At 36.6% G+C, this 12,415-nt stretch overlaps 1 protein-coding gene across 1 annotated transcript in view; it reads right to left on the reverse strand.

Annotated features, from left to right (window-relative positions):
• Positions 1-691: 691 nt before the first annotated feature.
• LOC149069511 (uncharacterized) overlaps positions 692-12,415 on the reverse strand; it is a 49,659-nt gene continuing 37,935 nt past the window's right edge. Inside the window, exons 2-8 of the mRNA XM_089249991.1 lie at positions 7,143-7,348; positions 6,799-6,934; positions 5,970-6,103; positions 4,807-5,020; positions 4,461-4,606; positions 2,353-2,587; positions 692-1,425 (exon numbers count right to left, since the gene is read on the reverse strand). Coding sequence (XP_089106117.1) covers positions 1,352-1,425; positions 2,353-2,587; positions 4,461-4,606; positions 4,807-5,020; positions 5,970-6,103; positions 6,799-6,934; positions 7,143-7,348 — 1,145 coding nt within the window. The 3' untranslated portion in view covers positions 692-1,351. The remainder of the gene's footprint in view (positions 1,426-2,352; positions 2,588-4,460; positions 4,607-4,806; positions 5,021-5,969; positions 6,104-6,798; positions 6,935-7,142; positions 7,349-12,415) is intronic.

Raw genomic sequence — 12,415 nt, forward strand, 5'->3', positions numbered from 1 at the left:
TTAGTCCCGATTTTTTTCTCCTGCGAGAGGTGGGGGAATCGAATATTCAGAAAATAAATCATGAATATTCGGGATAAAAGCAAGAAACAATTTCAGAATTGGTGGAAATTTAGAAAAAAATGAAAGATATATATATAATTACAGAATTGATGAAAATTCAGAATAAATGGAAGAATCGCTTCCAGAATTGATGAAAATTCAGAATAAATGGAAGAAACGCTTCCAGAATTGATAAAAATTTAGAACTAATGGAAGGAATAGTTTCAGAATTGATGAATACTCAGAATTGATGAATACTCAGAATTGATGAATACTCAGAATTGATGAATACTCAGAATTGATGAATACTCAGAATAAATGAAATACATTTAGAATTGCTGAAAATTTATAATAAATGAAATAATTTTAAAATTGATGAAAATCCAGAATTTATGAAAGAAATTATTGCTACCGTGAATGCCGGGAGGGGGGGGCACAAAATGCGGGGCCCGGTGCGACCACATCTGTTGATTTAAGAGAACGCTATGTTCTTCAATCAACAGGGACACCGGCTTGAAGAACATCGCTATGGAGCACGAGAGATGAGCGCGCGTGTAGATCTTTGAAACTCAGGTAAGGCGCTGCACCAAAAAAGTTTAATAACCCCCCCCCCTCCCAAGAAAAATAGACGAATGTTTCATAATAATCGAGATATAAGTTAATTTCTTTATTGAATTCCAAATTGCAATGAGACTGGATTACAGTGTCATAGAACATATGAATCAATTCAAACTGCACTTCACACATTCAGTCTTAATTAAATATCCATAGACTCGGAAACACTCAAACGTGAGATGTTATAATCATATATTTATATATATATTTGACACACGTGCTCTTATTATATATTTTATACACTATACATTTTAGTGTGTGATTGGATTTATTAATGAAAGAAAAAAAAATCAATGAACACATGAAAGCATAAATGAATTTCCAAGAGGAAGTCTAAATAATTTTTGAAGTGATTTTTTTTTCTTTGTTTTATATCAAGGTTTTATGGGAGGGAAAATGCGATAACATAAAATCTTGGTTCCAATTTTTGTTTTCCAAAATCAGCAAGCTCATTATGAAATACTGATAGCACACTTTTTTGTACATTGAACTGTCTTGAAACTGTGCAAAAATATTCATTTCTTCACCATTTTTTTCCCTTTGGGATAACGTCCCAGAGTAGTTCGCCTTTTTTTTATATATACGCTCTTCACTTTATTTATTATGGGTATATCTTCACGATGACGAGCAGCAAATTAGGGGCTTTCCATCAGCAAAATTAGAATATCACCTATATATCCGACGGTACAGTCCTGTATCACCTGCAGAATAACATTGTAATGCTGTGTATTATGACGAGTGTGACGCTCACATTGTAATCGGTCATCAAACCTGTAAAAAATAGATATTAAAAGAAGTTTTACAAGACCTTTTTTTTTAAATACTGTAGTTGTAACACTTCTAAAGGAATGTTTTCAAAGGAAAGTGATATTTCCGATACCATAGGTTATTTGGATACTTATCCTAACTCAGAACAAATGAACTTCCCTTTCTTGCTGCATGCGCATGCGAAATATCGGTAAGAACAAGAACTATTGTGAGTATGCAGTTGGGACAACTAGAAATAGAGGTAGGGATAATATAGAAAAAACTGGATAAAATTTTTATTTTTCAAGAAGTTGTACAACCCTTAAATGTGACGAAGGACTCCAAAACACTTGCGATTCGCATTTGTTGTCCGACAAAACAGTTGCAACAAATTATAAATTTTAAACGATAGAAACTCATTCGAAAAATGACTTTTTTGAGAAATGTATCCTGAGAACCTGTATTTATGAAATCGATACTCAATCAAACCAACACAAACTCGGAGAAGGCGTTCGTGTTGTGAATAAAAAAATAATAATATTTAATCGTTTTTTTCCCACTATGAAACCCATGAACGACATTAGTCAATATCCAGCTTCCATACTCCCGCGGGAAAGGACAGAGAGAAAAACAGTGTGAGTGGCGGGGAAAAAAGTAAACTCACAACCGCACTGCACCTGCGCAGAAACGGCAAGAGGCGTAAAATTCCCATACAGCGGGATTCGTCGCTCATCTGCTGCAGTCACTCACTTAAGATCGTTGGAGTGGATGGCTTTCTCTTACTATCTGTGCAATGGGATCAGTCTTTCGAATACATACGAATGCAGATGGGAGAATGGATGGGAGAGTAACATGACGTGAAGTGGAAAATATTTCTGCTTTTTTTATACGAAAGTGTTTCGAAATATTGAATGTTTGTTCAGAAATGAATGAAATCAATCATGGGAGTACCTGAGGCTCTGCTTACGGAAGCTTGTAAATGACCCGAACTCTCTCTGTGGTCTCCAAAAACGTTTTCCGTCGCCGTCAGCTCTATTATGTTCGACAGCGTTGCCGTGCACTTCAATCGCATTTCCTCTCGACGGAAATGCTCTTGTCCAACTTGGAATTTCAGGCCTAACCTGGTAGATACATGACCATCTGCGTAAATAAGGGATTCGTGTTGGGTGACGTAATCACCAGTGATCTACCATGAAAGAAGAGGAAAAATATACATAAATACACAACTTGTAGCGCATAATTGTATGGATAAAATAATATGAAATTACGCATTACAACGTGGTCACGTCATTGTGTTTCCCAACGTTGGGAGCACGTCGCACAGGAAGGGAGGCGAGAGGACTTATGATTTTCAAAGGGTATATTCTTTTACCCTTTTCAAGGGTATTGAGAGCAATTTAAGAATGCGTTATTAATACAGAATATTTTATGATGGTCCTTTTCATTAAATCAGTTTTTTTATGTGTAATTTATCTCAGAATAAATATAATTCTCCAATACCGAATTTTAAGATCTCAACCTTACAAAAGGCACATTTTAAATTCGCAAAATTCAAATGAAAAAGCTTCTTTCTTTTTTTATAATTTGTTTTATTTTATGATCGTCTAGGGAGAAATAATGGGACTACATTGGCCTCCATATCCTCACTCCGCGTATCTCTGGAAGGGGGGCATCGGGATTTTACAAGATGTTTTGGTAAATATAGGGTAGGAACCACTGGCTTAAACCATCCTATGTCTCAATTACATATTTCATGTTATATCAATAGTGTTCAACTTTTTTTAAATTCACGATCACCGTTGACGAACATTACCAGAAGAAGACCCCCCTGTATATGTGGAAATTCTTACATGTACATATGAATCCAAATAATAATTCTAATCCTTGAATAAAGAGTTTAATTGAGTTGACGATATGAATGACTCAAAAGGAAGAACTTAGGCGCAACAATCGAGCGATCTTGGATTGTTGTTGATGAGAACCGTGATGTTCGCTTACGACTGACCAACACCGACTGACCAATTACGCTATTAAAGTTTGGTAAGAGGTTTTACAAAACTTGAAAAAAAAACTAATAAACTTATCGGTTGCATTTGCTCGAACGTAACTGGTACATGCAAATACAAACGCAAAGGCCACAACAGGCAAATTTCCCAACGAGGTGGCTGAAAAAAGATCATTTCCCCTGACATTTTTCATTGCTTAGACTTGTGTCAAATTGACTTTTGTCAAATATTTTTCCCTGACTTCTCAAATATTTTTCGTTTCCCTGACTTGTCAAATATTTTCTATTTCTCTGACTTCTGCGAAATATTTTCATTTCTATCCAGGGTTGGGGTTTTGGACAGAACACGTGGGATAAACTTTCCAATGCTATCTAAAACTGTTCAAAAATTGTCCGAAACTGTTCAAAACCCCCAAGTATCAAAATTTTATATGGAAACCTATAGATTTTTTTGTTTTTAATTTCAAAATAGGATGTATGGCTGTGTGATTGATATCAGGTTATCAAGCTGGGGGATTGCATTTGAAAACTGAACTGTCTTAGGAGGTAAAATATTAGATTTATCTTATTCTTTTTCTTATTATCTTCCTGTCCAAAATCTTGCCAACTCTGTTTCCTGTCATTTCTGACAAATTATCTTTCATTTCCCTGATTTTCCGGGTCGTTAGAAATTCTGCGAAATTCATTCATTTCCCAGTGCTTACTGAACTTAGCGATGCGTGTTTCACTACATATTCTTGTTCGTTTCATTTGTGAAGTTTTATAAAACTTTTATATTATAATACCGGCTTTAGACCAGGATTACACTGTAAAAGAGTTATAAAAATTATTTTATAAAACTTGACAAATGCACCCAATAAGCTTTTCGGTTATATTCTAGTAAATGTAACCGATAAGCTTATTGGTTGCATTTTTCAAGTTTTATGAAATAACTTTTGTAGTGCAATCTCGGCCTCACACACGCACATACACACACACACAGTCTGTCGCCAGCTAGCACTGCCCAATTTATAATAAAGTAAGGCATTTATATGGGGAGAAAATTTCTACTCACCTCTCGATCATTGATGAACCATTTCAGATCAGCAGCTTTCCTTGACCTCGCGGATGTGCAATTAACGTTGACCATGTCTCCAATGTCATACTTGGACATGCCACCAGTTATGCTTGGTCCCTCTTGGCCTGGTGCCACCTGTGTCACTAGTACGAAACATGTAAATACGCATTACCAGACAATAAATTTAAAAAAAAATACGATAATTAATAATGGCGGCAAGAGATGGATTATTGCAGGATTGGAGCTATGCTACTTTTTCCCCCAAAAGAATCACGAAATGGATTATTAGTGAAAAATGTGAGGGGAAAAAAAAGATCCGTGATTAATGGCAGTAATAACGTACGTCGTTGAAATTCCGTGGCCGAGCTGCTGTCTCCGACAACGAGTTCTTCGCTGCTCGTCGAGTACACTTGTGACACTGATGACTTGCAGTCTAGGCTTAGGTATCCCTGCTCTAAATGGCTTGGGTGAACGACGAATTTCAGCTGGGATTCTACACTGCCGACATCTTGATCCGAGTCATACAAAACGTGCTCCGTGACGTACGAAGATGTAGCCTGAAAGAAACATCCAGATGAAAAAGACCGAGACGAAGAAATTAATCTCTTAAAAAAAAGAAATGAAAAAAGGAAAGCTTTCAGCAATATATATACAGATGTCTTAGAAATCTTAACCTAGGTCCACGCCCACCACGCTACGCGCTTCTGAGCTGCGAAAACCCGGCTTTGGAGGGATTGCTAGGTCAAATCGACCATTAAAATATCCAGCACTGTGTTAACCACAACTCAAAACCGGTTTTTGAGTTATGTTGAAACTGCGCAGCGCTGCGGATGGGGATCTACCTTTAGAGACAGCTCGTGATTTAACCGAACATTCCATGAAATGTAACGCGTATTAAAAGTGAATCCACACACTACTGCTTTTAATGCATATATTCCTTCACGAAACTACGGGAGATTCGAGTAGGAGACCGTTATAAGTACAGCTCCTTGAAACCCAGGCTGAGTTATCTATCTTTGAGGGAAGTGTGACGTCAGTAATATCGATATAGCCAATAGTTGGTACAGGTTTTGCCGCTACAAGCTGGACGACGATAACCCTGCTTTGTTGCTAGTGCATTTTATTTCATGTAGAGGTGTATAGAAATCATTCTTCCAGTAAATTGAAATAAAGAAAATAGACTGGAAAGTGACTATTAAAAGACTACTGGTCCTTTCCTACAGCGAACCGGACAAACGCGCTATTCATATGCAGGGTGATCCTAAATTCATGGGACAGACTTTAAGAGGTAATATAAGGTACCTAAACAACCCGGATCCTCACGACGAGAGACTAGCACGATGCCCACACGCCCGCACATCGCCTGTCTTCCCAACTTGACCGAATAATCACCTCATATGCTCGCTACCACCCTTGTGAATAACCCTGTTCTTCATCTTTGTAATGGCCTTAAAAAGGAAAAAAAAACAAAAAAAAAAAAAACGTGCGTAAAAAATCAATAAGTACCTTTTCTCCATTAATGTACCACGTTAATTCAGCTATTGGTTTTGATGGTCCATAGAAACAAGAAGCGTTTAGTTCTTTTCCTATGGGATGATAATTCGACACGCCTGTGATCTTCGGGTCTGCATTTGGCATGACTACAAAAATGATCATATTGAAATAACTTGCTTCATTTTTGACAAATTATGCACTGACTTCCAAAAGTTAATGCACGTGACGGCTTATATAACAACGACTCCACTTTAATCTTGCCCCTCTGGATCGAACGGTTAGTGGAACATAAACACGTGTCACTGGGGCGTACAGTCCCTTCATGATGTCTTCGGCGCACAGTACTGGCAGATATTGTCTTACCAAGTGACGCTACAACCATAGATGTAAGTAACAGTTGTTGAGGTCGCTCGTCAATTCCGCTTATCTACTGCATCAATATACTGATCATCAGCGGGGGTGGGAACCCTTGGTTGACCGGGCACAGGTCTCTGTCCGGACAACTGTTTGACTTTTTTTCCATAATCTGTATATCGCTATGGTAGTCAAGCGGAACCGACAAGTGATCTCTACATCTGTTGCATCCATGGTTATAGCGTCACTTGGTAAGACAATATCTGCCAGTACTGAAGCCAGTACTGAAAGGCAAAATACGCCCGGGAACCACGATCTTGTGTTCCAATAACAGTCCAATCCGGAGGGGCAAGATTTAAGTGGTGCCGTTATGTTATATATAAACTGTCGCGTGCAATAACTTTTTGAGCCAGCGTAAATAAAGTGATATTTTACCACAATGTATTGATGATTGTAAGTATAATTTTAGTTTTGAATGTTGACTCACCGTATACTCTAAGATCTTTCTCAGCTCTGACTGTGCGAAACGATGGGGCGTCCGTCGATACCTCACAAGCAAATGATCCTTCGGTCTCTAAATCGATCGTTTTCAGAAACACATGCGTAGCATTTGACTTTTTTATCTGTAATAACAACGTGCGATAAATTTAAATCTGAAGGAAGTTGCTCGGGAAAATAATACTGAAAACAGTTTGAGTATTAATCATTTTGGCACTCATACCTCATACGTCCATCCATTTATATTAGACCACAGTCACTAATATTACTGAATATTATACGTAGTGGAAAATTGTGAATTCTCAATTACTGCAGAACAAAAATGCAACTCACGTCCAAATAAACGCCTTTCAAATTCAGCATCTGTGATGGAGGGCGGTCTCCTGGTAAGTACCTATAAAATTCATAATTGTCTTTGTACCACTTCACCGAATAAAGTTCGTCATCTTCTAAGTCGTACCCACAGTCTAACCAAACTGGTTCTCCGATGAGAGTTGAACCAGGAACACCAAGATAAACGAATCTCACAGCTAAGCTTTCTGAAAGTTAGAAGATTATGTGCATTATTACTGATGTTATGAATATATGGGGTAGGGGTGACGAATAAGTGAAGCTCTTTTGAGTAGGCATAAACAAGTACAGAAAACATACAGTAATTTTTTCAATGAATATTTCAATTGGTATCTCCAGACTAATGGATCAGATGGGGAAATGAACGAAAATATATGAAAATCCATTCAAAAAAGCCCATTGTAAAATATCCATTTTAAAAGTCAATGGTTTTAAAACGGTGTTTTATGTTTCCCAATAAAATATGTCAATATGCCACTACCTCAAGATTGGCAGTAACTTACCACCCCCCCCTTTTTCCTCACTAAGATTGACAAGTAATATACAATAGGACCTCTCTCAAATCCGGATTCCTCGGGACCTAGGTGATTCTGGATTAGGGAATCTTCCGGATTATGTGTGGATTCATTTATGTTTATTTCTTAAAAGTTTTCACATTAAAAGCAGTAATATTCCTCTTCGAAATTTTTATTCATATTTCTCTTTAAAAGAAAATTAATAAAGCAATATATAATTATATATGTATATATATATAGAACTTCGTTTATCCGAACGTCAATTTTCCGAACAACTCGGTCAACAGAACACCTTTTCAACTTATGAACTTAACCACTTTCAGTTTTCTATAGTCAGTGATGCTTAACGGTTGATATTTTCTCGGAACTTGAATCCTCTTATCTCCCATCTCGATAGCTTCATTCTGTGGTACAAAATCTCCTTCCAAACAATTGTACATATCATATTTGTGAGCTATAGATGTAGGGGGAAGGGGGTCCGGGTACAGTTTATGTAGTTATAAACGGTTGACAAGCAAGCAAACGCGTGAATAAGAGAGCGCAGATTCAGCTACCATCTTTTTTTTTTTTTCGTCTGATGAATTCATCTTAATCCTTAATGAGAGTGAGGAGTTGCGTCTTCTTGACAACAAAATAGTTCTTATCACGGTTGTGCCGGGAGGAGAGGGGGGTACCCCATTTGCTGCTGAATTTCAATTTATTCCTTTGAGTTATCGAATTATTTTCGAAATCGACTTTCCGAACTTTTCGCGTTTCCGAACACCCTTCGGTCCCGATGTGTTCGGATAATCGAGGTTCTACTGTACTTATAAAGGGTAGTCAGAAAGTCCCTAGGGCCACATTTTACTAACCGTTGATCCTAGAGGCATACATCCGATTAGAAAAAGTATCCAAATAACGTGTAGACCTTAGATACGTCATTCATTCTGCGAGAGGTTGTATATATAGTTATTAAAAGAAATTGAAAGTAATAGCTTCTCATACTGAGAAGCTGTCCTCAAAAACCCAATTAGAAAGTTGTTGCACTGTCTCTCCTGAGGTCAACAAAAAAATTTCACGTTTGCAAGGATAATATTCAAAATTGTTTGAATTCAAATATTAGAGAAAAAGATGAGAAAGAACATCATAAAAACGAGGAAAAAAAGCGTTGTCTGCAATTTGTTTTTTTTTTTTTTTTGCTGTTCTTATCCAATTTTTGAATGCAAATATCTCAGTGAATATTGCAATTGGAAAAGTGAAAAATTGTTGTTGTCCTTACAAGAGACAGGAGTAATTGAATTTTCGAGGATAGCGTATGTGTCCGTATAGTTAGTTTCTGTATTTTAATAACTATGCAACTCCTTGTAACATGAATGACGTATCTGAGTTCTACACGCTATCTGGATAATATTTCTAATTAGAATTATGGTTCTGGGATCAATGGTTCGACGGCACAGTGTGACCTAGGGTTTGTACCCTGTAAAAGAATTCAGAAAAAGGTAAAAGTTGGATTTTTCAGTTCCGTGTTTTTCGCACACTGCGTCATACCTCTTTCTAAAGTTCAACTTTCTCATATATGCAGTCGAATCCCGTTATAACGAACTCCAATAGACCGGAGAAATCACTTCGTTATAACGAAATTTTGTTATAAAGGAATTCAGGTTTTTGCATTGTTTCTATTTACGTTAATCTGAGGGATTAAAAAATGTTCGTTAAAACAAGATTTTCGCTATAACAGTATTCGCTAAAACGGGATTCGACTGTATTTCAAGAATTATGTTTCCTTTTGCAGCTTATACCTGTGCCATATGACGACATTTTTGGCATGTATGGGCATTAACTTAGATAAACACAGAAGATAGAGTGCTGAAAAAGTTCTAAACACAAAAGTTAAATGCTCAACGCGGAAAAAATGAAATGAAGTAAGAAACGTTTTTTTGAGATCGAAGCTGAAATTTCTGAATAATAAAATTCATTAAGACGCGAAGGTTCCATCATTGCTTCCACTTTCCAGAACAACGAGCACCGCGGCAGGCACCAACAATAAATGGTACAGAAAATAAAGAAAATGCTCGGTGTAATATATAGTAAAAGCCAAAACGCGGAATTTGGGTGAAGAAAAACACCACATAAGTCTATCTATAAGTAAGGGTTGGGAAGGGAGAATTATATAGTAGCGTCTGCATTTAGGAGGTCCAACAATACATACATAGCATTGCATACTATATACAGGGGAAGGGTGACTAGTGTGGGGGGGGGGGTTCCGAGAAAAAACTAAATTTCCTAAATATGAGCAAAGATACCAGTTTCTAAGGTGCATTACTTATAGTGAACTATATACCGTCTAAATTCTTTGCCGGAAAAGGGTTCATTCTACTTCACCATCGGGTAAGATTACGTTTTCGCTCGTCTTGATAAATCCATTTAAATGTGTTTCATTTGATCGCCCCTTAGACATATATGAAATTCCATCACAAAAGGGAAAAGTAGCAAACCAATATTTGCGTCATTCATCTTATTCATTCAGTTTATAACTTAGTACGTGTGAATGTGTTGTTCAATCCATTATGTCTAATCTGATCAATAAAAAAAATTGTAACAAATTCCGATTGTTGAAATCATTAAACACGCGTTTGATATTGTGGGATTTTATCCCTAATGTATCAAAAGTACATTTTCCCACTTTCCAATTAGGTAAGTGCTTCTAAGTAAGACTTCATTATCCTTAAACGAAAATTAGTTCGTAATCCTTCAAAGAGACAGATTCTGTTCACTTTGCCTTCTGAGTAATAACATGCATTATTTTTGGGAATTTTCAAATACTTGTTTCCTTGTTTCAAAAGTTTTGTTTCCTTGAACTTCGGTAAAAGAAGTAAAAGGAATTTTGAAGCGAGTCATATACCCAGACATTCAAGCTGTATATATATTCAACATATAAAAATCCTTGAGACAATAGCCATTAATAATTTATGATCACTTAATGCTGAGCAAATGCCGACGTCTGTTTATGACAGCTTATCATCGAAAGAATCTAATATTTTCTTCAGAGGTTTCCGCCAATTTTAGTCGATTTAAGATTTTCTTTATTCAGATAAATTTCACATTTGTTTGCTTAGCACCGAATGGCAGAAATTTAATAATCATGTCCAAAGTTTGAATTGCATCTCAATACAAATTCCCGTATAGAGTTGCTGACATTTGGTAACAGTATTTTCTGATTTGCTCATTTTTTGCGTGGTACTGCTTTTCTCTGATCACGTGGAGCAGCATATATAAGAACCAGGATCCACACCCCAAACCAAGTTTGGTTTTTCCAACTATCGGTTTCCCCAATGTGGGCGTTAGCACCCCCTGGGGGACGATGGAATGTTCCAGGGGGTGGCAGAAGCTACGGGTATAACATAGGATCCTATTGGTAAGATTGCGTTGGGGGCGATGGGATAAAAAAAATTTCTGAAGAAGGGGGCGATGGGACAAAAAAGTTTGGGAGACTATGATCTAAATCATGGTTCCCAAAGTGTTCCTGAAGACAATTGTAACATCACCCTATGGGGTTCAATGTAACGGACCACAAAGGGGCTGATAAAAGCTACAGATACAACGTAAGCTTTTACAGGATGGATTAACAAAGGAGGCAATGGTGGGAACATTTCTGAGAGTTGGGGGTGTGAAAATTCTGGTCTAAATGATGGATGCGTTCTCGCACTTACGCTACAAAATGTATCTACAAAATTTATTGCCGCAAATATATCCCTACATTATACTAAAAAAAATGTGATTGAACATTTTTCTATCTTAGAAACTGAATAAAAATGCTCTTCGGAATTATTCATCGCTAACATCTAGCGATAAAACATCAAAAACATACAAAAAAATAAATAAAAAATAAAATAAATGGAAGTATAAAGTCGGTATATTAAGATTTTAGACATGCTGATCTCCAATGACATGGAAATGAACAAAGCGAAAACAATATATCCATGTATGTATCTCAAAGCAGGATGAAATATACATATATAAGAACCCTCCATGCAAATCAATGAACTCTTCAAAAAGTAGGAAACAGGAAGGCTATAATAGCTAAAAGAGGATCAATAGCGTTCTTTTGTGAGCCTCAGTTCCTTAGGAAAGAGCAAAATAATAAGAAAAATAAAACCTCGAAAAGCATTGAGGAAAAATCGCCTCTCGCTCTCATGGTATCTCGTTTCGCTTTAATCGCGAGAATTTCTCCGCGAAAATAAGAAAATAAAAGCAAGAGACGAATAAATAAGAAAGAAATAAGTTAATGAACATTTGATCCACGTTAGGAATCATGCGAGAGAAGATATTGATGCAAAAAAGAATATCTCTCTCGTCGGATGGGATTATACCACGTGTTTTATATTATTTCCCGCCTTTTAGATATTACTTCGCTTACTTGCAAAGCCTCTTGCCAGTGAATAAATGCTCGAGGAAAAACCCAAAAAACGCCTTATTGATTGGATGCTTTTGGCGTTTTTTTTTTTATTCACGGTGAAAACTCAATCATTAAATGGAGTTGCGAGATTTTCTACTGACGTACGTGTTTACGCTGATGTTTTCATGTGTTTTCTCAAATGTAATGTTCTCATTCCTATTATTTTCCTATTCATTTGAAGAAAAAAAAAAGCTTCATTTTCTAAACTAATTAGTAAATGTAAGTAGATGGGTAAATGTGTTCTTTTGCTGTTCTGTTTCTCACCTATAAGCATTTTATATTCTGTTACTTTAAACTAAAGCCGT

The sequence above is a fragment of the Pholcus phalangioides genome, unplaced genomic scaffold (genome assembly GCF_987345545.1).
Source record: "Pholcus phalangioides strain wild (caught in Gottingen) unplaced genomic scaffold, Ppha-v1.0 ptg000022l_1, whole genome shotgun sequence".
In the NCBI taxonomy this organism is placed as follows: Eukaryota; Metazoa; Arthropoda; class Arachnida; order Araneae; family Pholcidae; genus Pholcus; species Pholcus phalangioides.